This window comes from Cardiocondyla obscurior, linkage group LG07 (genome assembly GCF_019399895.1).
Source record: "Cardiocondyla obscurior isolate alpha-2009 linkage group LG07, Cobs3.1, whole genome shotgun sequence".
NCBI classification, from domain to species: Eukaryota; Metazoa; Arthropoda; class Insecta; order Hymenoptera; family Formicidae; genus Cardiocondyla; species Cardiocondyla obscurior.
The window spans coordinates 8,546,631-8,572,961 of record NC_091870.1 but is presented as its reverse complement, the minus strand read 5'-3'; the positions used below and the strand labels follow the sequence as shown (position 1 = coordinate 8,572,961).

At 50.3% G+C, this 26,331-nt stretch overlaps 2 protein-coding genes across 2 annotated transcripts in view; one reads left to right on the top strand and one right to left on the bottom strand.

The window, feature by feature from the left end:
- Positions 1–26,331, top strand: part of LOC139103906 (lateral signaling target protein 2 homolog) — a 71,391-nt gene that overhangs the window by 20,954 nt on the left and 24,106 nt on the right. The gene's annotated exons all lie outside the window — the stretch shown is intronic.
- Positions 213–24,369, bottom strand: C15 (homeobox protein C15). Its single transcript, XM_070659050.1, has 3 exons — positions 21,586–24,369; positions 5,690–5,912; positions 213–1,418 (listed from the first exon to the last, which is right to left on the bottom strand). Exons 1-3 carry the CDS (start codon positions 22,349–22,351, stop codon positions 1,178–1,180), a joined length of 1,230 nt encoding a protein of 409 aa, XP_070515151.1. The 5' UTR covers positions 22,352–24,369; the 3' UTR covers positions 213–1,177.

The following is a 26,331-nucleotide window of genomic DNA, read 5'->3' as shown; positions in this document are numbered from 1 at the left end:
GAAAGCGCCTCTGCGTATACAAGTATTTCATATATCGTACAAGTAATAATGTCTAATTACAACTACGGCGTCTAATATGTACACGGATATGTCACGTCAGGTGTCCCGCACGGGCCTACATTCTCACGTCCGAAGCGAAGAGGCGGGTGCTCCTTGCCACCTCGACGGAAGAAAGTGGAGAATCGCGTCCCTTATCAGTCGATGCGTCCCCCTCTCCCCCTTTCGTATCGAGTCGCTAGCCGACGCGTTTGCGGTATCCTTAACGAGGTAGGCCCTTAAATCCGAGCGTTTCTTCGAATTGCACAAATTGTTTAACGAGGGATACGAGATTTAGATTGTTTGTCGCGATCGACGATTTTTCGGCTGCGGGAGATGCGAGAGAACGCGCAGCCTGTCTTCAGGAAGGATCGAGGGATCTCGGTGGGCCGTGAAAAGGCGACGTGAGGGAAGAATAAAGGAAGGACGTTATCGAACGTCCGGCCCGTTCAACGCGAATCTGAAAATAACCGCTTCGAAAGGGGCACTCATCTCGTGGGTCTATTTCGGCGGGTCGGGAGACACGTACATGTCGATAATGTCGCGTCAATCGTGGCTAATTATGATAATCTCTCGCGTCGCGAGAAGGAGCGGACGCTTTTAATGCGACCCGATTGTTCGTACATGATAAATTCACGACGATTATCGCGCCTCGCGCGCGATCGTGCCGGTTAAACCGTGACAGTAATATGGCAAAACCTCGAGCCGCGGCTAATAAGCGATACAGCTCCGAGCAGGATAATGTCGTAAGGCAATGTACAATCGATTCCGCGGTGCTCCCTGGGACGTGTTCGTGTTCGGTAATGGTCGCCTGAATATCGTAAGGCAGAAGGAAGGCAATGCCATGCTAACAGCCTACAATCCATATAGCTATTCTTCAAAAAAAAATATAAAAAAATAAAAAAAAATAGAAAAAAAAAGAGGAGGATAAAATGATAAGAAAAAACTTCGCCGTTGTCTCACGTGCGAAGCGCGAGCGTTTTCCCTAGTTCGCCGTTATCGTAAAACAAATTGGAATAGGAACGAGCAAAAGGAAAAAAAAAAAAAAACAGATTTGCGGATTCGGCTTCTAGACTCAGGGGAGGAGGGACGATAAGATGACGATTCATTTAACGAGAGTTTCCCGGATCGCTGTCGCGCTTCAGCAAATCGGCTCGGCCAGGGGCTGCGGCGGGCCGTAAGGGGAGGCCCACTGGCCGACCGGGTGCGTTAGGGTGGTCGTCGACGTCTGCTGCCTATCCAAACTGGACACCGGGGCGCCTCCCGGGTGCCCCGACACCGACGTCGGATACGCCACCTTGCCGAGTGCCTCGGCCTGCAGGGACAGCATCAACCGATTCGCAGCCTGCCTCTCGGCCTCTCTTTCCTCCGCCGTCTGTCTCCTGCAACAATAATCGACCACCGTCGTATTAAATTAATCCGACTATTCTTCGCGACATTCACCGACAACTCAATCGCCAGAAAAAAAAAAAAAAAATTAGAACGCCGTACGATTTTATCCCGCGCCTACCCTCGCGCAACTAACTAAATCTCTTAATTAAAGACGCTTCGCGCGGACCGTCAGCTCGCGTTTTCCACAGTTGCGCAAGTTTCTAAAGAGGGACGCAGCTTGACGGGGAAACTTGCTGGCTTTTGACACGATGACTCCTGCGTGCGCGTATAATCGACCGTCGTAGTATCATAACCCAAGTTCTCAACTGCAGCAACGCCATCGAGATCGCCCGTAAGAATGGCTTTGGAGTAGACGCGTAAAGAGGAGCTGGAAACGAGAGTGGAGCTGGAGCGTAGAGACGGAGCGAAAATAGAGCGGCGGCCGTTGGGGCGGGAAGCAGAAGACGGATGTAATAAAGCTAATTCGATTCGTCACTATAGCGAAGCGGGGTCCACTTTGCGCCGCGGAATGGCTCGTGCGATGTCTGTTTTCTAGCGTTAAGTCTATTAGGGTGCCGCAAAATGGCCGACCCGTTCGGTAAGGTCGATAGAGCTTGCGCGCACCAGCCGGCGTGGCGAATAGCGAGGGGTCCCCTCCTCGGAGGAGGTTGCACCATCGCTTGTTAAAATCGTATTTCTCATCGCCGTTCGTTCGAAGAGATAAAATGTATCCTTTTATTTTAAATCCCTCGCCGCGATCAACCCGGGGCACGGTCTCGACGCGCTTCCGTGACAGGATGAATCAAGGATCGGCCCAGCCGGGCTCGATCCCAATGTTTTCCCGCGTCGTGATCGTTATAATTTCCTAAAACTGGTTCCCTCCGACGTAATGCTCGGCGGAGAGGATCCTCCTAAAGACCGGTGGCGAGCGCTCGTGTCCTCCGCATGAATTACGCCGCGTTTCGGCCTATCGCGGCGCAGGTACTGTCTTTCTCGTTGACCCTCTTTTTGCCCGTCTCCTCCGGGCCGCGAGTTGAGCAACGCCGCGGCACAACGACTTCCTGTAATTTTCTTCACCCGATACACGAATAAACGAGCTTGGCCCGGTGCCCGGCGCCGGCGATCGCCCGCCTCCGAAATTCACCTACCGACTTCCTCGACCCACTTCGCCGGGCGTCGTAATTCCCGTTGTTTATCCGCCGAACTGGATCCGATCCTGACGAACGGTCCGCTAAGCGGAAAACAATTAAATTGCTTCATCCCGTAAATGAGCGCGCGCGTGGAACGGCGGGCGTATAATTTTACCAAAATTTACCCGGGGGAAAAAAAAAAAAAAAAAAAAAAATAAAAAAAGATATCTTTATTTGCTCGTGCAGATCCGTGATTTTCCAGCGGGATATATATCCCGAATTACGGCAACAGATCAGAAAGATTTAGCGCGCCTGCCATTTTTATTAGCTTTCATTAGAGCAATTGGATCGCGTCCGCGTCCGTCTCCGGAAATCCGTTGCGGCTACGCCGCTGGTGCAGTGACAGGTGCACCTACGCCGCTGCAAGTAATTAACGCGGTTAGCGATTAATAATTGACGGCGCCGTGCCGATTACATTTTGCAGCCCCCGACGCAGTCTCGCCCTATTCGCTGCGGCCGGCGTAACCGTATTCTCTCGCAACCTGGGACACATTACTCTTATCTTTATACTCCGGCGCACGCTCCGACCCCCGGCGCGGCGCGCTCGATGCGCGAATATAAGCACACGTTCTCTCCGCGTTTCTTTCTCTGCGATTAAACCCGGTATGTCTCGTAATTTCAACGAGCGCTATTTACACCACAATCGCGGGGGCGTGCTAGCTTAAAATGACGCCGGTCTCAAATATGAGCATTCCTAATTTCATTATCGTTAATTTTGTCTAAGTTTGGCAGACTCGGTTACAATTATTATTCAATTTTCTGGTCTGCTTTTAGGTGTCAAAGCGATTTAAAATTACACGCGCAATTTAGAAATATGCTTTATTTATTTGTCCATTAAAATGCGCATAGCAGATTGAAGTAGAAATATACGCTCGGGGTTCGTCGTACGTTTTTAAAAACTGTCGACGTTCTGTATAATTTTGACACCGAACGACTCGTCTCGATTCGACCTGCGGTGTCGTACGCGTGAATAAAAAAAATTCTTTTTTTTTCTTTCTTTCTTTTTTTTTTTTTTTCATCGTCGCGCGAAGAGGGCGAACGTAAAATTCAATTTAGAATCCGACGACACGCATTATCTGTCTCGGTACGCTCGGAAATGTTATCGCCGTGACAGGTACATTTGTCTAGAATGCTACGACGAGTTAACTTCACGCCGGAGTGACAAGTACATCATTTTTAATTAAAGACGCACGCACGACAGGGTAATCATGCGCGCGATCAATAACGCATCACCGCGCGCGCACGACAGACTTTTTCCAGCCCGGCTTTTTCTCTGCGCCGTCGTAGCGAATGCGGAAAACGCGGCGAGGGGCAGAACGCGAAAGTTCGGCCCTTCAAAATTTTCCCCGCTTCCCTTTTTAGAGACGTTTCATCGTAAGATCTCGCGGCTCAATAAATTGCAGCGATCCTTTAAACTCGCTGACGAAGCTGCGGCCGGACCGCTCAAGCTCTAGCTTATTTGCTGAAAAAGAAAATCGGTTTAAACGGCGGAGGGGCCGCGGGCGAATCGCAAGACTACGGCGGGGAACGGCGCCTTCATAGACGGCACGCACGAGAGCCTTGACGCGACGCGGGTACGGTCCGGCGTGCAGCTGCGTTTAAAGTAACGAGATGACTGTAGGCAGAGATGAGATAACTCGGCCTCAATAATTCAGGTACCTAACAGCTTAGCCCTGTCCCGTACATAATGTAGTCCCTTCCCTCCGCATCGCGCACATCGGGCACTCTCTCTCTCGTCCCCTTCACCCCCTTAACCCCGTCCCCCGACCGCACCCCGCGGGTCGCCTTCTCTCGCTTTGACTGCCAATCCACCGTGGTCCCCCCCCCTTTCCCCCCCGTCACCTCTTTCAGCCCCTGCACCTCTCCACCGGGAGCTCCTTGGCTTTTAAACTGTCAAACGCTCGAATCCGTTGGCTGAATCGTTTCGATCTCCTCCCGGGCCCCAGCCGACCCCCGCCGGTTCCCCTCGTTAAACATTCATCGGCCACGGTGTAGGTACCAGGCCGGTAACCGTTCGAACACGATTCGCAGACTCGGCGCGATATATCGCGCCCGCGATGTAGCAGGTGGGCGCGGGTGGAATCAATCGGGGGTGCATTACGTGTCGCGATTAGGAGCCACGGCAACTCGTGCCAGCTCGATCTCGAAAAACTCGCCTCGGTCGCTCGCGTTTCGCGGAACGTCCTCCGCGCACGAGAAGCGAGAAAGCGAACATGACGCGATAGCCTAAGATTAAAGACGCGACGGGAACCTCCGCCGGCAGTCGGTTAATAAAACTCAAGTAACGATAAAAATTAAAATAAATTAACAATTTTCGATCTCTTTTCGCGACGAGACCGACGGAGGGAGTCTTTTCCGATCGTCGCGAACATTAAAAATAGACCCTGTCGAAATTGTATCGGCTTTAATTTTTAATGAGTTCTACCCTCGCACAAAGGGATTATAGAAAATCGAATTGAAAGGATAAAAAAAAAATGTTCTGGCTCCAACAATCGTGGCTCGGTTTAGGAACTATCGGCGACCCTTCGAAAACTTCTCCGCAAGTTTTACCGCTTTATCACGATGTTTCGTAGAACCGCCCAAGGACTCCACAGCGCGACAACGATTTTAGAAATCTTGGGAGACGGAGGAACGTGGGAAGGGGTTCTCGAATACGGCGGGTATATTGTACACGAGAGTCCTCGAGAATGTCGCCGGGGCCTCGTCTCGCCGCCGAGACGCCCCCGGTATCGGGGACCCGCGCTGCGAACGAGCCCCCTTTTATCTAAATGACGTGTTTTTGTCCTTCCTTATCTTGAAGAGACTCCAATACATTTGACTGCCAATGCGTTTACAGATATAGGCGTCAGGCCACGACTAACCCGCTATTAACATTCCGGGAACGCAATCCTCGACCCGTTTTCTCCCCCGAAAAATTCATTTACCGCGGTTAACAATGTGCCTCGACAAAAATCGTCATTAATGTATAAAAAAAAAAAAAAAAATAATAAAATAAAATTGAACGATTTCGTTAAAACGCCGATAAGTTCTGCGGGAACGAGTATCGTGCACGCGTCGATTTCGGCCGATCAAAAATATCACGAGTGGCTTACCTCCATTTCGTCCGCCTGTTTTGAAACCAGGTCTTCACCTGAGCGTCCGTCATCTTCAGCGACTTCGCCAACGCCGCCCGCTCGGCGGAGGCCAGGTATTTCTGTTTGTGAAAGCGCTTTTCCAGCTCCGCGATTTGCAGCCTGGTGAAGCTCGTCCTCGGCTTCTTCCTCTTCGGTGGCGTTCGGTTCTGATAAGGATGCCCGATCCGCCTCGGAAACGCACCTATATCGAAAGGAAACAAAAGGTGCTCTGATAAGAGATTACTTCGGACACAATGCCGGTGACATTCTGTAGCTATTGCGTCACCGTTTTACGGTATTCTTCGTAGGCGGGCGCTCAAATCGGAGAGTCCGTCGGACGTCATTAAGAAACGCGCGATTAAAAGAGCGTGTAACGACGGGACCGCGATCCGTAAATGAGAGAATTTATTTAAAAACTCGTACGCTCGATGCGCGATCAATTTTCATAATGTAATCGCTGTCTCTTTTTATTCACGCGTCCGAATTCGTTGTTAGACATTATCGACGGCTCCGATAGAAAAGACAAAGTAACCGAGGCTGGTAATTTATATCGGTAATTTACATTCGTTAAGCGTCACTCGTTGTCTCGATATCGAGTCTCCGCCTTTCTATTATGCCAGATAGGTAGCCGTCGCGTTATCATTAGACGCTTTATCTCGCCCGTCGTACTAGCGCGAGTAAAGAGCAACTATGCTAAATGCCTCCGTGCGTGCGTGCGCTCGAATGCGTAATAAGAAGGCGAACATTAACCAATTTTCACGAGGCTTATAAAAGAGCGGCGAATCAGCCGCTAGATATATACGCGATCGGCGCGTCCGATATCGCGGCGAGAACGCGGCCCCTCGACTTCTGCGATTTCTTCTCGCTAATGGATTAAAACGCGGTTCTTTGGAGGAAATCCGAGCGGCCGAGGCGAATTTAGTACTCGTACTTCGGCGACTTGTTTTCCCTTGTAGATCTCGTTCGACCTACTCGTCGAATTAATTAGGGGATCGGGAACGCAATCTCGCGGGCACGAAACGGAGAAACCGTTTATTTTTGCAATACCCGCGGTACCGCGGCGAACGTACTTATTTCGATGCAATCGCGAGACGAGGGATGGCTAGGTAATCGGCCCGCGATATAACGGCTCACATTTCCAGCTTTGATTTACCAGCTAAATAATATGAGCAATGCGCTTCAGGGACTCTCATTACGCCTCGCATGAGCTCGATCGAAGGATCGCGTGCCTTTAAGTGATATTTATACAAATGCACACGAATTGAGCGCCGGCTATTTTACGGCGGCACATGTTTGCCGACGTAAAAGTACCGCGGGGCAGCCGAGGGGGGATCCGTCAAATTTTTATGAAATACGAAAACGGAGCCGAAATATCCTCTCGTCGTCTCGCACGGCCGGGGACCCCTCGCCTGCGCAATTTGCTGGAAACCGGAGGAATCATCGTTAAAGGGTAAAAGGGCCATCGAGCGAATATTATCCCATTACGCGCCCCCCTTTTTCCTACCCTTCCCCGCGCTTCGCACCCCCCGTCCTTTATCGCCACTCTTCGGCCAGAAATACATCCCCGCTAGTAATCGCGGGCGATCCAAATAATAATCTCATTACGCGTTCATTTGAAATTCCTTATCGATCTGTAAGCGTCAAAGTGTTGGATCGAGTCAGCCGGCGGTATCTCGTGCCTAAAGTAATTAATTCCGTCTATATATATAAACAGCAAGTCTTTAAGTCAATAATTAATTCTTTTTTTTTTTTCTACATACTTTTTCAGCGCGATCGGATTACGAACGAACACGGAGGTTTAAAGAGCAAAAAGAATTCCGTGTGATTAGCGATTCATTAGCAGCGCGATTAATCTCGATTTCTCGTAATTTACGAGAGGTGCATGATTTATGCGCCGCGGATTAATCGGCGATCCGCGCGATTATAGAGCGCGGCATTAACATATACATGCGACGCAACGATTGCAATTGATATAATTTGATTTGAGACCTGCGATCGGGCACTCGCGATTGATTTCTCACAGCCTCGCTTACGCTGACAGCCGCTGAACGGCGATGTAATTACGCCGGGCACCGCGAAAGGGCAAATAGGGCCCCCGCTCTCTGTGCGCTTGACTCCTATTTCAATTCTTCGCGGCGTAATCGCGAGCTTCGGCCTCACATTGGCCTCTCACATTCTTATTCCGCGCGCGAAAGGCTTCCTTGCGTCACTCGCCTTGCGCTTATTAGGACGATAATCGCATAGTGGCTATTACACTTCGTTCTATTATCGCGGCTTACTAGTCTAGTCGCTACCGATGTGGTCTCTCTTTATCTCTCTCTCTTTCTTTCTCTCGTAATACACTCGTAATTATCTTCCTTCGCGGAATGGTCGGACACACACAAGAATTTGAACCCGCAAATCTTCGGCAGGCCTCTCTTAGAATGAACCGGATGATGAAAACGTAACGCGTTTGGTTGGTATATTAAACACCCACCAATTGTATTTTTTTTTTTCTTTTTTTTGTGAGGGAAAAAAAGGGTCAATTCCTATCTTCTGTGAATTATAAAAAGACTTACTATTTTCTCATTGAGAAACGAAGAAAATCAAGTAATGATACTTTCAAAGAATTTCATTAATAATTTTTATCACGACAAATATGTCGAGTTTTCGGAATAACGATGCAGATTATCAGACGGGAGTATATGATCGATAACAAAGAATCGGTATTTGTTGCAAGGAAGAAGCACGGTGTAATGATCGGAGCGCTCGGTATCGAATGAGAGAGAAGACGGTCGTCTCGTAAAACCAATTAGGCCCCGCCTGCCAGCCGTAACTCAGCGTTTGACGATAACACTCTCGATTTCTGTTAATTAACGACGCTTAAGGCGCCGCCTGTTGCCGATCTAACATGTTGCCTATACAGCTCGCGACGATATTCGGAGGGGAAAGGAAAAAAAAAAAAAAATCTTATATCTAGCGGCGTAATTCCGACACATATTTTACGTAAAATATTGCTTGTATATCTGAATAAGCGAGAAGAAGCCTAGACCGCGTTACAATGTTCGATTTGTCTAAATTGGTTCGTGCTCGATCGCGCTTTCGTGTCCGGCGATATCGTCGTCGTACGGTAGCCCGATTACCGGGCAGCCACTGTCGTTAGCGTGCTTAACGACAGTTCAGTCATCGCGATTTGTCGGATGGTTAAAGCGACTCCCGACATCGCGCGCGAAGCCCCCGTTTTACCGTGCAATTTTGGCCGGGATACTACGCCGGCGAATCTTTGCGGTCAAAACGTTTAACTCTGTCGACAATTTCCTATGGCTGGAGGATCATCAGCTGTCGAGACGATATTTCTAAAGAAAAATTTTGCACTCTTGAGGGGATTCTAAGGAAACGAATTACGCGGAGTGTCAAGAGACGTCTCTTTCGTCCTCGGTGAAATAAAAAAGAAATGAGAGACTCAACGAACGTTATCTACAATTTTTCTTTTTTTTTTTTTTTTAATTATGTTATTCGGCGGGTAAAACGTTAGAGAATGTTGCACGCAAAAGTGGACTCGGCCTAAATCGCGTGGTTTTAAATGGGATGTTTAAAAATTGAAAGCTGTTTAAGATAAAGACTGGAGTGTTAAATTTTCTTGATACGGATTAATCGTGTACGAAACATAATGGGGAATTCTTTTTCTTCTCGATACATGAATATTTGTATAATAGCAAAGTTGCAAGATTTGTTCTCCGCAGAAGATTGACAAGGGCTCGAGCCGCGGGGCAATCGTAAAAACAAAATGGTTGCACGTCGCCGCAAAACGGTCGGCGTAAATAAATGACACAACAGTTTCCCAGCAAAAATTATTGGCCGCTCCTTTTTATCGTCGCTAAAGTTTCGCCCGGCGAGTCCGTTTTGCGCTCGTCGGTGGAAACGCCCGTGTCCAATCCGACGCTCTAATTTCCATCTTTTGTCCCTGTTCAACAACAATTATCGCCCGTCTCAGCCTTTAAGTCGGAAGAGTGCCCATCTATCACCCGGTGTCCTATTTGTCGGTCAATCACCACGTATTTTCGTTGAACGACTTCCGTCAAATCTAAAATACCATTCGTCACTTGTCGATTAAACCGCTCGGACAGTTTTAGCGGTCTCAACGCGAAATCACACTTTGCAAAACCAACTAATCGATCGTAACAACGTGAGTAATAGCGAGTACCGGTTGCGCGTCATCTTGAGGTAGCCGGAAGTGAACGATTTGTTCACCGATAATTCCCATCGTTTCGCCGCGGTTTACGATCGCGGAAATTATCGCTTCCGTTGTCTCCGCGCGCATCGGGATTTGCGTAGCCTGGATTTTTTTCGAGGGCCGGCGAAACGCGCGAGAGAGCTTCGGAAATAGTTGGAGCGCCGAGGTAACGACGTGCGAATAAAAATTCCCGATAATGGCGCGCCTCGTCGGGCACACGACGTCGAAAAGGAATCGGGAGAACGGAAAAAGCTTTAATCAGGATTGGCAGCTATCCGGCGTGACAGCTCCCGAGAAATTGCCGGCGACGATTTCGTCCTCGGTGACCCACTGAGCTTGTAACATAACCTTTGCAGCGACTTTGCGACGACGACGATTCTTCGCCGGCGACCGAGAAAAGACTCGGGCCGGGGAATCATTGCGCGATGATGCAATTCCGCGCCGCCCGTCGCTGATGCGACAGCGGGCGAGCCTAGAGAAAGTCATTACGCGGAGCACGTTCTGCCCGGTAATGGAGTTTGCGGCCTTCAAAGTAAATTGTTTTCTGTGCGCGCGGCGGATTTCACGACGACGGCCGGCCGCCGTTGAAGGAGAAGATATGCCAGCGAAGAATCTCGCCCTCCCGTCGTCGCTGCGTTCACCCGCCGCGCACCAAATCTCGCCGCGAATTCTCTCGAATTCCCCTCGGATATAATCCACCGTTTATCCCCTTTAATCCCCGGTTAATACTTGCCGAACATTATCCGTCATCTCGCCCAAGGTAAACCCGGCCCCGGCATCAAATACCTCGGCGGACAACATTTTTCTCGAGCGACGAGCAGCGCGCGCTCCCTTTCTCACCCATTTTCCATCCTTGGCGGACCGCGCATGATTTCAGATCTTAATTGTTCTCGGACGTCAGAGTCGGACGCTAATGGAATCCGGTAAACGAAATAACGTGTAAAACACGCCGAGTTTCGCACTCGAGTTGCTCATTGAGGTAACAGCGCCTGGCGACTTGCCCCTGGGCATGCAATTTCAGGTGCAGCGCTACTATCTGTAACTGAATCTTTACGACGGACCGAGCACTAAAAAAAAAAAATATATATCCCTGGCCACGACGCGCTGTAAATCTACACGCGCGTTCAGAAAGCGCCGATGTACGTACGTACACGATCGCATGCGTGCGGCGTTATATCCGCAGCGTATTCGTACCCGTGCGTGTACCTGCCGATACCGTAGCCGAGCGGACGACTAAATGGCACTAAACGAATTCGCGGAAGGCACATACTCTCGTCCTGTATAAAATTATATTCCCCGTAGCCGGCCCTCGGCTCAACGTCGCGATCCCCGATACGCCACCGGCCCTCACCGGCGGTCGAACCGCACTCTCGCTTCCGCTCGGCTTCTCGTTCCTTTACGTTTCCCCCGGCGCGTTCCCCTTCGTAATTTAGAATCTTCCGATTGATAGGCATTAATATACATTCGGTGTGGCGGTGCCGAGATCATAAAAAGAGAAGTCGGTACGCGGCACCCCTCGCGAGCGAGGACAGAGCGCGATAAGTGGAATGTAATATTTCCAGCAACTCATATCTAAGGCGAAATTGGACACTCTTTCCGTAATTAAAGTCTTTCGAGGAATCGCGGCGAAGCGTTGCGCTCGTATAAGGTACACAGGCCTTGCAAAGCGCAAGGATAACTGCGGCGGCTGTTAGAGTAATGGGAGTGCTGGTGCTTTGTTAGCGCTTAACTAGAGGAAGGAATGGGTTAAGGAGGGGGGGGGAGGGAGGGCGAGAGGGAGAATGAAAACTAAACGTTTCCAGGAATGTAAAGTCAATGCGGTTCCAATCGAGAAAATTGCTCAAGAGCGCCCGAGTAAGAAACGCGGAGTGTTACAAGTCTTTAAATTTTACGTCTGATCTTCGGGGAAGATTAAAGAAACGAATTTCGCGGGAAGAAAAATTGTAAAAGACGTCGTCTTGTTTTCTGCCGATACCCCGTTTAACCGCGAGCGACGAGGAGGCTCTCAACGAGCCCGAGCCGACGGATGGCTTCTTCGTCTCGTTCACGCCTCGTCCGAAGACGCGATGATCGACGGATAGAGCAATCGGAAATTTTTTTTTTTTAATTTTTTTTTCTTGGGAGATTTGAATTAAATGCAATCGCGGGGTGATTGATTTTATATCGCCGCCTCGTTCGCGCGAGATCCCGCGGGTGAAATTCGTTTTCTTTATACTCGGAGATTTAGTTAATCGGCCATTACGCAACGTGAAGTTTGAAATGCGCGGATCCGGGCTGCTCTCGCGTCGATCGGAAAAGGGAAATGTGAGAGTCGCGCGGAGCACCGATCATTTCTCAAACTCCATAACTTGATATAGACCCTCGACCTGAACGTCGGAGGAGGAGGAGGACGGGCGAGAGATGGGGCGCGAGGTGAAGCAGCGGTGCCTTACATTATCGATATTACGAGGCGTCGATAAAAAATCGCATAAAATTAAGCAAGCTCGCACGTGTTCGCGATAAAACTCAATACCTTTAGCCTAAGGTAGGTGCTGCCAGTGGTTCTCACGTCCGCCTTTTCGCCGCGAACGGTCGTTTAATCTGCCAACATTTTTAGAGCGCTCTTACGAGGTTATGAAGAGACACCCCGCAGTCGAGCGATCCTTATTTTCAACTTTCGTCTGCTTTTGTTCCTGAACTCTCCAAGTGCAGCGTGCTCGGGAGTCTCGGATTAATCGGGAATGATATTTACGAGTGTTCCGCGTTATATTGTTTAAAATTCCCCTCTTTTCTTTTTTCTTTTCTTTTTTTTTTTTTTCAATATTTATTGCATCGAGGGAACGAATAAAATATGCGCGTCCACCTTCCTTCTAAACGAGACTAAATTATTTCCGAACAAGATGCGCACTACGTTTAAAGTCGCCCTCTGAAACCGTCATTCGTATTCTAAGTATCGTAAACTGCGGCTTATATTTCTCCGCTTATATTCGCGCATAAAAAAACGAGCGTGTACTTTCGCGCACTTCATTGACGTCTCGTCTTGGCTCGACCAACCAGTCACGTCTCCGTTCTCCGACGCATTTCTTGCGTATGAAAATTTTTTTAATTACCCAAACGATATTAATTTTAAGAATTTTTCCTACCTCGGACTTAAACATCTCGAGACCGATATTCACGATGGGAAGTACGGAGGACAAAGTCCGATAAGTCCGTCCCGGGTCGTCATCCATACGTTATGACGAGCTGCACGCCGCGCGATCAAGGTTTGCCGAAATTCGTTTTGACGTGCCGCCGAAGACCCGCCGGCAAATCCCGCCGATTTCTCCGGGGACTAGAAAAAAATCGCGAATGATATGCCAGAAACCGTAACGCGCCTCCCCGCCGGCTTTGGCGCCGCGATAAAATATCGTCACCGCGCGGCCCCGCGTTTTTTTGACGTGCCCACGTCAAAAGATTCGCCGGCCCCAACGTTCCTCCGCAGCCTCGAGGGAGAGTTCGATCGACGCGATAGATAGGGGCGGGTATTTTTTTTTTTTTTTTTTTTTTCGGCCGATCTCTCGCGTATCTCGCACGCGAGAGAACGCAGACCGGAGCGCAGCTGGACGCGCGATCGATCGATCCCCCTTTCCTCCATCCCCGCGAATATATCGCGTTTTACACGCGCGATCTGACCCTTCGCGCTCTTTTGTCGTCGGCGCTGATGAATTATTACGAGCCTAACGAGGCCTGCCAGCCAGACGCGTATTAATGCACGCGACTCTCAGCGACTAAATTTCGCGACTATTGCATCCGTAACGATAATAAAAATAAAATATACAGATATGAAATAAGCGGACCACTCGTCGCGGCATTTGCTGACCAGGGAAAAGGAAACATCTAGGGAAAGAGCTCAAATTACGGAACCGATAAAAAGTATATATAAAATTCATAGACAGAGCAATAATCTATGAAAGAAAGTGAAGACGCGAAGCTCGGCAATTAATTGTATCCAAAGCAGCGCGGTTATTTCGATTACCAAGTTCAATAGCGAGCGTTTTATTAACTCCAATATTTAATAATTGTAATACCGAGACGAGAAAGATAGAGAGAGAGATATAGAAACGGGAAAGAAGGGAGAGATACATCTCAAGTTACCAGAAGATATTACAGCGAGATTATACTATCGCTCACCTCTAATTTCGCCTAACGCGGCAAAGTGGCTGGTGAGAGGTACGACCCGAAACGCGGCGGTATCTCTTCGGGAACGTCTTCAGGACGCGTTTTAGGGGGTAACCGAGAGTCGGCCGCTCTGCTCGCGTCCACGCGGCTAATTGTCCGCAAGCGAAATTAAACTGAAGTCACGTTAATTACGTAAGCCCCTCCACCTACCCCCGCGGACGTTCGGCGCGTAACCCATCGGCGGTGGCCGGGCATATCGCGACCAACGAACGCGCGGAGCAAACGAGAGGGAGGACGGCGGCGATGATGGACGAGCTCGCCTGACCTTACGGGGGCTGCCAAGCTCGCCCAGCGAAATCCCTAACTCAACGCTAACTCGATCAGTCAACGCCCACCGTGGGCCACACCGTGCTCGTTGCTCGGCTCTAATCTGCCTCCAGATTAATTACTACGTAATGCCAGCCTGAATAATTATCGCCTCTACGGATACCCGCCCGTGCCCGTGTCCGCATGCGTGGCGCATCTTCGCTCCATGCCGCCCCTCGCATTCGCGCATCGACGTTCGTGCACGTTGTACCTCCCCCTTAAATCCGTCAAATTATTCGGAAAGAAAAAAAAGAGAAAAAAAAAAAAATGAGACGCGTTTAGCCGAGGTAATTCAATTATATTCCGTGGATGCCCTCGTCGCGAGTTACGGCCGACGAGAGTTGTCGTTTCGCAGGCGAAACACCTGGTGTATTTACAGTAGAAAGTCCGGCGTTTCGATTTTGCAGTTACGCGACTGCAGTCGTTCTGCAGAACGCGCGAGTGCAGTTACGTTTTACACGCGTCATTTATCGCGGTTATTGTTTCTTCGAATGCGTGTTCCCCTTACTCCGACGGCAAGGCTTTAAATCCCTCTCGTCGCTCCGGCCCGTTTTCGACGCGCGCCGCAGGGAGCTCGGGCTCAATCAAATTTAAATAATACAGATCGGCACATTTTTAATACGGACAAACTCTTATCTCTCACCGAGCGGCTTCCTTAATAAGCGACTCAATTTAAATTACGCTTAATAAATTAATATCCATCTTTCGAATTGGGAATTTTAATCGGAAAGCGCATACCCATATTCTCCCGGAGATCTAATTAAATTAATAAATAAATGTTACCGCGCGGGAATAATTTATGGCTCGATAAAATTTATCGCGAATATCGTCTGCGCGTGTATCGGTCAATCGAATGGCTGGCTCGCGGTAATCGGATTCGATCCTCAACGCCGCGATCGGTATTCTGAAATAATTCCGCGTTAACGATTTCGCTGCTACGTGCCCCGTAGTCTTCCACGTGAGACGATGAAGGAGCGGCGTGTCGCGAACCGAGTACCGTACGGGTCAATTGCCTCTCGAGAGCTCATATTTCCGCTACGAACGATCTGAAAAATGAAATGCGCGTCTAGCGCTAATAACACGGCGTAACCAGAGCTGCGCGAGCGCGAAATTGCCGCCGAATACCGAGAAACGTTTTTCCGCGCGCGCGAGCTGCGGCCTCGCGGCCGTTTACGGGATATTGACGCAAGAAATTTCGCAGCCGTAGTTACCAGCGGGCACGGAGGCGATATCCGCGCGTACGCGAAAGAAGCCCTTTCGCATCCCGCCCGTCCTGCGGATTCGCGAACGTCGGTCCCCCGACCTTGAAGGTCCCACCTTCGCGATTTGGGGTCTCGAAAATCTCTCGAATACGGTAGCCAAGGGCGCGCCCCGGCGTGATTCGTAATAACGTATCCACCGCTACCGTTCGTGGCCACCGGGATTCGCCGGTGAATCGGAAACTAAAACGGGTACGGGTCGGCCAAGTGACTACCCCGTAATTTATAATATTTCATTTAAAACGGGGAAGACGCTCGGGCTCCGAACGTAACCCCGGGCTGCTGAAATATTATAAATTGCGGGTTTGCTGTACACGTACCTATAATACGGCACGCGTAATCATTCGTATACATTCCTCGCGCATACGTACACATTTGGACAATTTCATCGGCGAGGAGGCGCCGCGCCGCAGCCGCAGCCGCAGTGGCATCGACGGCGGATTCTGGTTTTCAGGTTTCGGTCACGCGATGCCTTTTTTCTCTGTTCCCGGTACCCGCTTATCTCCCGCCCGAGGCACTCCACGGGCGCATCGACGCACTGCGCCGTTCGGTTTCCGTACCTTCGTTTTGTTCTCGGTCTCATGAGGCCTAGACCCACCGTCCCGAGGTCCTCGAAAGCGACGTGCCGGCCGAACGGCGGCTTCTCGCCCAATTGCCAAACTCCGCGGCGTCCCTTTGTAACGCTCGTGCGTTAACGCGCGACGTCTCGCGAACGGTTACGTAAGGTCGGTCCCTCCACGCGGTAACACCACTCGAACGAATATCGGGGTCCGCGTACGTGTGCTTCGTGCCGCGCCGCGCCCGTGCCATTGTGCCGTAACCGTTTCCCAGAAGGGCGCAAATCAGAGAAGTAATATGCGAACGTAAAAGTGCGAAGGCCTAATTATTATCGAATGCCTCCGTGCGAGGAGCGTACATTGTAGAAAATTACTGCTGCGGGAAGCTTAACGCTCGGGGAGAGACTCCCCGGCGCGGCCCTCGGCGGGCCGCATCGCCCCGAGGATCATCGGACCCGTTCCGAGGCCCGCGTTGCGCCGCGTTTGCGTGGTACTACAATTGAAGAGTTGAATTAGAAACCGGTCCGAGTGCCGAGAGCGATGCTACAGAGACAATAGGCGAAGCGCCGCGGTTTGCGTCCGCCGCGAGGCCCGGTGTCATTCTAACGCGGTCCAATCGTCGTCTCTATTATACCTTTCAGCTCGAAATATTGAAACCTCGCCCGGGAGAAACAGGCCGCTCGTTCATTACGTCCTCGAGCGTATTTCTTCGACGTTGCGAGGTTGTACTCCCCGTGCAAAATAATCTGAAACGCGAGAGACCGAGTCACGAAACCTGGGCCGACTTTGTCGTTCGTTTCTTCGCACTCTTGGCATTTGATATCCCGGGGCTCTCGGACACGATATCCCAACCCAGATCGCGACCTACTCTCAACTTTCCGTTTCAGTTGACTGCCAGTCGATAATGCGCCCGTCCATTTACCGAAAATAAATCGGACTCTTCCGCGAGATAATTTCTACCTCTCTCGAGAAATCCCCGATATATGTCACGGCGATTAATTGGCGACGTAAAACAATGCCGAGGCGAATCCTTCGCGCCGGGTTCCCGCGAGCACGGATTTTTCCTCCCCCGAAAATAAAACGTCGAGGGAAGTGATCGCGAAACGTATGCGCCGTCGCGGAGTTTACGACGCTGCGCGGCGACCGTTTGACCTATTGCAATTTTCGAAATGCACTTCTCCTGCCAATTCACGGGGCGAAGTATTGCATAGTGTGGACGCGGGTTCCGGAGCATTCGTAGAATCGTTCGAGCCCACTTTTAACGACGAGCGCATTCTGCCAGCCGCATTGGCGTAGCGCCCGCGTGCAGAGCTCCCTACCTTTTCGTGTGCCCCACGAAAACGTCTCTTTCCCAGAAAGCTATCGCGCCGATATGTACTGAAACCGATTCAGGCCGGTGTCGGGGAGCAATTATCGACAACTGCGAAAGTATAAGCCGTAAACTTCATTTCTCGTTAAACAATCCGAACATACGTCCGGCGTAATTGCACGTCTCTCCCGAGATAATAAAAAAATCGACGCAGAAAACGAACGTAGAACGAAGGAGCCGTGTCCCTCTCTGTTCCGGCGCGCGACGAGTTATTTTTTGCGACTCGCCTTTTTTTTTTTACGAGCTCATAATTACGTATGGGCTATTAACTTATTGTCGCGATCGGGTGGAAAAGTCGGGCCGCGAATTAGTCACTTATGCTCGATCGCGGTCGTCGATTAATGTCAAGGCGGCCGAACTCGGGCCGTTATAAAAGGCGACGTAAACGCCTTCGTCCGTTTCGCTCCGCGCTACGCTAGTGACCGAAACTCGGGAGGCTCCGGGAGTTTCGGCTTCGCGATCAGGGCGAGATCATTATGTCAAATCGACGAGATTGTTTCTCTGAACGTAAATTGCGGCCCGGTTTCGTATAATAGTTACGTTTGAATTTTATAGCGCTAGTCTCCGCTGCTGCGCCTAATTGATCGGGAGAAATCTTTTCGAGCCCCGCGTCAAGTTTCTCTCGGAGTTTCGTGCCGAGGCGCCTCTTCGTTAGAGAGCGACGCCGATATCCGCGATCGGGCGCGTTAATCCCGCGAGGCGATTAGTCCGTAAATGAATCAGAACAATTAGCGCTCGTCCTCTCGCTCGTAATTGTTTCGGATTTACGTTTCGCGGCGTCTTCGCGAGACGTCGCGTTTCCGGTCGAAAATCCTTTCTATCTCTCCCTCCTCCCCCCTTCCTTTGGGACCTTAATCGAGCGCCGCGTGTCATTTCGATGTCAGAGTGACAGGTGGCGGGATGTAATCGAGGTAAAGAGGTACAAAGCAAATAACCGGCGATTACCGCTCGCCCTGTCAAGCGAAACGGCCGCTATGCGCTTTTATATATTTCACGTGAGTTAAAAGCGTGTTTTCTCTTTCCCGCGATCGATCTGACGGACGTTCCGCGACGGCAATCCGATCGGCGTAATATGCTAAATAAATGGCAGCGGACGCGATTTACATTTTCGCCTCGTTTAAGCGATCGCGACGAAAACAGTCGCGAGGGTTTTAATTATGCAAACTGCACGTTATGTTAATTATAATGCTCGCGCTATCGCCCGCGACGGCTCCCTTTTCTCTAAGCAGGACGGATTAAATCACGCCGGCCGCTCCCGTGTTATCCGTACATATTGATTTACCAAACGGTTTTCGCGGAGGAACGCCGTTCTCAGGCTTCCTAGGTGTTTACCCCACCCGACCGCGATCACCGATATGTATTAATGGGACGATGTACCTTTTGACAAGTGATTAATTTTCAACACGACGTGCTTTCGCAACCGGTCTTTACGCAATCTACAATCGTGAGAGCACCGATCAGCCCCCGGCGGGGACGTGACGCAAATATTACCGCCGGCGGTCCTATTACGTTCGACAATTCGGGGCGCGTAACGCCGTTACGTGGAAACCGAATCCGTTTTGAAGGATTACTTTGTTCCATCGCGCCGTGGCGTGTCGGCGCTCGTCTCTTTGGGGCATTAAGCGTACTCCGGACAAAATAATCGGGCGAGAGTAACGCTGCTCGTACGCATAAATACATTTCACTCACGCCACGCAAGTAATAGCGGGGTTTCATTACCCGCACGAAAAACTCGGTATACGAGAATGCATCGACGTAGACGCTAATTATGTATTTTGCACGTACCTGCATTTTAACGTTTACACCCCGCCCGTTCCTACGTCTCTTTCTCTCTCTGCGCGCGTGCAATGATCGCGCGGCGTAATGATCCCCTGGCGCGAATCAGCCTTTTTTTTTTTTTCCCCCGCGCCGTATTTCTCCCGATTAAAGCGAATTAAAATTACACGCCTTTCTAAGAGAGCGGGACAGATACGTACGCGAGTTCAAATTGCATTCTGCAAAATTACAGACGTCGCGAAAGGTGGAGATGGGGCGCGAGGGTGGGCCACGACGAGACGAGTCTCTTTTCGAAGCTTGTGCGCGAATTCGTCGCTGCGCCCTCCTAACAGAATCTCCCTCTTGTCTCTCTCGTCGCGAAAGTCTTTTTACCGCGCCGTGCGGCGACGGGATGTTTCGCCGTCGCGTTTTAAAACGTCCGGACGAGTTTGCGGCTCCACCGGGGGCCTTCCCTTCGTTCGCCGCGACGCGCGCTTTGCCCGGGCAAAAATATCGGATCAGAGATCGCTTAGGCTAACGGCGAGGCGAAAAGGATTATCGAGCGAGAAAGCGGCGCGGTGGCGACGTGACGACTTCGACTTGTCCGCACACCATTAAAGTGTCACTCGGCGTCTTCGACGATTCCGTACCGGCCGGATCGTGACGACAGCGCGAGTGAATAATTCGCTCGCGATGCATATTTCATGTCTTCTATATACGGTTAGCAGTCGCGAAGCGTAGTAATGACACTAAGTAGAGACCCACGCCTAGCGCCGGTCGTCGTCTAAAGATATACCCATCCCAATTAGAGGAATTGACACCGGTGATCGCCGCCGCCAGGCGGGAACGCCTCTCGTCGCTCTCTCGTCGCTTTATATTTCGTCACTCGATTCTATCGAGTGTCGGCCAATATCTCTCTCTCTCTCTCTCTTGTCGCTCCAATCTCCGTCGGGATAACGCGGAATTAATAATATCTGACAATCTCGCTAATTGCGCGAATCATCTGGTTCCTTCTGCATCGTGTTAGCCGAGTGCCGCGGAGACACCTATAATTCGATCGGACACGTATCGCGCGCGATCGTTATCTCGTTACGGAGATGATCCGGTAATGTATTCACGATGGCGAGATAGATAGATATGAGATATTCATACAGTTACTCAATAATAGATGTCTTTTTTGTCTCTCTCTCTCGTTCTCTCTCCGTTTCTCTCTTTTCGCAGTACACAGTTATGCGAATTAATTATTCACGAAAACGTGACACTTAAATAATTGCAGATGTTGCTTTTATTCGATAATTGTTGAAAATCGATTCGCGTCGTTAATGTATCACGCGCACGCTTTGTTTTGTTGTCACTTTTTTTATTTTTTCGGTAATTTATTAATTTTCTTAATTCCTTAATGTTTCGCAATTCTTTCATATTAATTTTATATTAATTCTTAATGCAAGGAGTTAGAATTAAAGAGTTAGCTTCGAGGAGCGTCTCTGTCGTCGCGATAAATTAACGAACCGCGGTACAATGCACATCGAGGTGCTCGGCGGCTTCGTAATTACACGGCGTGTTTGAGAACCGGTAGAATGAAATACTTAAATTTCCGTTTTCCCCGCTGCTCTCGAAAATGTACTTAAAACATTATTTACTCAGCGCAGTATCATCTAGCGCCGAAATCAAGATACAACTCACGCAACGAGATAACAATGCGGGGCAGTGGCAGCGTGCGGCACTGTACTTGCCGATAAAGATCGACGTACATTCACCGAGAGTCTCATTCCGTTTCTAAGAGCTGCTTTCAAGACAAAACGTACAACGATCTGACAAACAAAATGTTCTCGCGTTCTTAGTTCTGCATCGGCATTAACAGGCCGTACTATCCTGAGAAAAAGAGAGAGTAATTAGCGGAGACAATGCGCGCTTCTTTTAAGAATTGTCGACCGAAGCCCTCGGTAACCAAATCGGCCCAGCTTGAGGCGAAAGGAAGCGAGAGATTTCCCAGCTCGTCGTTTTTTCGTGGCGTCGATTAACACGTTCGCGCAAAAAGTTAAGTTATACGTGTAATGTCATTCGATTTAATTACAACGAAACGGAAGGGTGGGTGGGGACGCTCCTACAATTTAACCTGTCGCCTTTCTTATCTTATCGCCGATGCATTTTTTTCGAACCCGTGCAAGCTCCGTTTTGAGCGCCTCGCGTCCTGCACGCGTGTTTTAACAAGCACTTACCTGCGAGTCGGTCCTTGAGATGCGGATGCGCCTGCAGAGGATGCGCGGCGAGGTTCGCCAGGAGACTCGCTCTGTGAAGGCCGGCCGCTGCCGCTTGCTGCTGGCTGTGCTGAAGAGCCTGCAAACTCCAGGGTGGTATCAGCGCCTGTGCGGGCAAGGTGCTCGTCGGCGTGCCGTTCGTGCCCGGTGGCCGGTGCGCCGGTACCCTTATGACGCCACCACCGGTGTAGATGAAACCGGTCGGGAATACGCGAAAGGGGGCGAGGAGATCCGCCGCCGATGCACAATGAACGGACGAGGAAGAGTTCGCTCGCGTGTCGGGCGTGCTGTCGTCGTCGTCCTTTTCCGATAGCTTTTCCTCGGCGTCGTGGCCCCAAGACCGCCTGCCGTCGTCGAGAACGCCACCCGCGGCCACCTGGTTGTTGTTGTTATTATTGTTGTTGTTGTTGTTGTTGCCCTCCTCCCAAGACCACTTCCTCTCCTTGTCGCTGTCGGGCTCCTCCGAGGACGGACTCTTGGGATTTTGAACGCCGCTCTCGCCCAGCAGACGGCTTATGCTGAACGGGTGGCTGCGAGAGGAGTCGTTCGCCAGCGTCCTCGCGCCGGTTTGACTGGGCGGCGGCGAGGTCGAGCACTCGGAGGTCTCCTGGGACATGTGGCGGCCATCGTGGCTCGCGTAATTTCGCGGACTGCAGCTCCGGGAGTCCGAATCATCCACGTTAATCTCCTCTGTAGCGTCCACGTCGCTGTCGCCGTGTTCCGACATGGTCTCTCCTCCTCCTCCTCCTCCTCCTCCTCCTCCTCGCGAGAGCTCGGGCACTTATCGCAGACGACGTTCAAACGACGGGCGTTTTCATCGAGCCGTCGTGCATTTACAACTATTCGAAGGGCGACATCGATCGCGGTCGTGCGGGATGATCGAGTGAGCGCGAACGCGACGGAAGCGATTCGCTCGTAAAAAATTTGCCGAAGACTAGATTACGATCGTATCGAGCTCGATCGCGACGAACGTTTGGATTTATTGCACGAGCGGCTCAGCTCGAACTATCTTGCAAAATTTCTGTTCAATAGCAGCCATCTTGTTTGTATGAGTTTATACCGGCGTTGGTGCTACTTCATACGTCGGACGGAGATTTTGCCAGGCATTAATTTCCCTCTGAATATCCTCTTGCGAACTTACTGTCCCGTCGTTGCTTTACTTTTCTTTTTTCTCGGCTCATTTAAGACGTGACAGTCCAACGCGAATTCCACTGCTCTCGCTCACTGACTCGACTAGCCATTGGCCTCTCGATGTTCGAACAACAATTTTCTGTCTTTCAACGCACCAATTTCTCTGCCTTCAAAAACTAAAATCTACCTGCGAACGACGGATCGGTACGGTGAAACAGACCGGGGACCGACAAATCTCTTTCGAAGCTGGTCTCTTCGTCATCATTTTCCACATAAATCTTTCCAGGCTGTTTCTACTATTCTGCGGGACAACTTCGCGCCGACTGGAAGCGCTTCGCCGTACCGGGGAAAACTCCGACGACACTAAACCGGATTTCTTGACAGGTCCCTGCGAGTGCCAAAAATCGGAGCAGCTTCCTCGGGCAACACTTCACGAACGACGTCCACGCGCGGCAGCGGGTATACTCGCACCTCGTGGTAAACGTAATGGATCGCTCGCGCGTTACACCCCGACGGACGGGGGGGTTCTCCGTTTTTCGTTGGTACTCGGGTCCTCGGCTTGACCGGAGCGTCGGCGGGTGCGTGAATCCGGGTCGGTCGCGTCGAGAGAGACGGGACGTTGTGAGGCTGAGGGTACCGGCGAAACCAGGTGGTTTATCCCTACCAGATCACGGTGAAACGCGTCGCCTACCCGCGACGTACGTATCGCCCGACCCCGCCTGCCGTCGTCCGAGCACCCAATCCCGTCGTGGAGTCGTACGCCCACGGGCGCGCGCATTGGTCGCTGTTAAATTGATACCTATTTAACATTTGAGCAGAATGTTGCAGGCGATCGCCTTTTTCCTCCCTGTATTATTTATTGCTCGATCGTCGTGCCTCCTTTTTTCGCCCCCTTCTCCGCTTCGCTCGCTCGCACCGCTGCTTCTTCCTTCGCGTTTCTTCTCTTACCAAGTTCTCCGCGGGGGCAGTCTTACATCACGTTCTCTCTTTCTCTCTCGCGCCGCGCCGCTACCGTGGATTTCGCGTCCTCATCTCGTCCACGGCGCGCGGCGCCGCGCCGCGCTGCATCCAGTTGAGGAAGAGCGGCGGGACTTAATTACGGAGAATATTCTTGTTGCTCGCTCCTTCTCTCTCTTTCCTTCTTTCCCGGTCTCCCTTCTTTCCCTCCATTCGTTCGCCCGTCATGTTATCGTATCATGAACGCCATGAAGAGAATGCAAGAGCGGCAGTTGCATTCCTCTTTAATTTTAAACGTACGAACGAAAGGTATGAGCGAACATTCCGCGAATAGGGGAGAGGCAATTTTTATCAATATTCATCGAGTCCAATTTCGATGTACGAAATCTGCCGAGTCGCGCTGCAATGGCCCGTCGTTTAATAATCCTGGGCTATCTCGCCTCGTTGTTAATCCGACTTTTATAACGTCATCTGATTATCTTCGGGGGGATGCACGCCACCCGGAGATCCTTTTCGAGGGGGCGGGTCGATATTTCTTACCGAGAAGTTCCTTACTACCGATCGATTAGTCGCACCACCCCGGTAGGGGTGGCTGTCCGACCGCGTAAATGCGCGGGCGCGTCCTTTTATATGAGCCGGTTTAAAATGGTGACTGTCGACAAGCTCGACCCGCCATTTTCCACGTCCCATCGAGAAAACGTATATCTATCTCCTTAACTAAACGAGGAACGGGCCGCTCGCGAAGAAGAGCTAATTTATTCAACGTGAAAAGATATTTAAGATGTATTTATAGTCGCATTTTCGGCTTAAAAACTGAATTAAAATCACTTTGGAAGTACATTATGATCTAATAAACAGTTCTCAAGGTTCAATTTTTTTTTTTTTACCCACGTCATATTTTTAATGGAGTACTTTAAATTGGAAAGAAAGTTTGTTTCTTTATTTTTAAAGAGGCACTGGCGAAACAAGTGCGGCTAGATTTATAATTCTATTTTTTTTTTTGCACATGCGATAATGATTTTTAAATCTTAGATTTAAAACAGAAGATATCGCAGCGATATACATATGTATAATGACATTTTAAATAATTGATCCATTAAAAATAAGAATGAGGATAAGTAAAAAAATTATTAATTATCAATTATTAATATTATGATTATTTTATACCTAATAAACTTAAAAACGTAAGAAAAAAAAGAACCCAGAAAATAACCGAACGAATAAAAAAATTAACATTACGCAAAATTAAATTAAAAAAAAAAAAAAATTTTATACGTTACATAATATACTTTCCTGCACGTGTATCTACCGCAACATACCCTTTTTTAACGCAAAGTCATACGTAATGACAGCAGAAAAGTATTCGAGGCGATATTTCACTTAGAAAATCTCCGCGTTTTAAAAGACGAAGCCTCTTTTTTTAAATTTTTTTTTCTTCTTTTTCTTTCTCCCTTTTTATTCTGAAATTAACCCAGACAACGCGAACGTCTTCATCGTTTAGGATCCTGTTACGTCGCGTTAAAGAAGTGCACTCAGTCGTCCCGTCACGAGTGGGACGTGTAAATAATACTGTTTTTCAAGAAAATTGCAAGTCCCAGGTGTCGGCGCGCGGATTACCGTGTAATCTCGCGAGTCACGCACGAATCGGCGCGGAATTATGCAAATTATTGACGCCGTTTACTGCTCGTTGCCATCCCCGTTGCCGGATCGGTGTCCTGAAAATTAATCCACGCTCGTGCACACGCCCGACACGCACACGCCACCCCCTAGCGCGGCCGTCGTCTCGCATGGCGCATCAGCGCGCGGGGGCGGAGATGCGAGAAGGGGACGGAGGAGATGTAACTCGAATTAAAAACTAATCCGACGTTAACTTCCCTTCCATCCCTCGCCGACCTCTCCCTTCGACCCTTCTCGCTCTTCCGCGTCGCGTCCTCCGTTCCTCGCTTCCTCGTGCGCGCTCCTTCCACCGCGCGAAGACACTTACGATGCCCTTCCCCCTTTCCCCCGACATACGAAGATAACACGTTACACGCGGGATTATTCATGCATCGCGGTTAATTAGGTCCGTATTGCGTTCGCTAATTTCCCGGGAGCACGCGATATCAGCCACTTTTGTCCGGCTATCTGATTCCGTACGCTGTACGCCGCGACGTGGGAACGCTGTCTTGCGAGGGCCGTTAATAACCCGTCGATCTTGGCGCGATATCGGCGGGGGCCGCCAAGGGAAAGGGGGAGGGCGGAGGGTGGGTGGCTGGAATAAAATTTTCAATGAAACTCCGCGGCGCCGAAGAGCACACCGGCGTAAGATGAGTCCATAGAGAATATAGAAGCGGTGTTAATAACGTCGTTCCGTTTGATCGCCGTTCCCGAACTGCCGCGCCGTAGGTTACAGGGTCGCCGCGCGTGCGTGCACACGCACACAGCACGCGGGGGCGCGTTTATAAAATCATGAGCGACGCGCTGCTATATTTATACGAGCGCAGGAAAATTTATTGTGATTGCGCTTCCGCGCGTAGAGAGAGCGAGCGCCGCTGCGCTTTTTTTCCCTTTTTTTTTTTTTTTCCCCCGCGGAACGGCGACGCTCAATTTCGCGGACAACGAGCCGCGCGGCTTATGGAA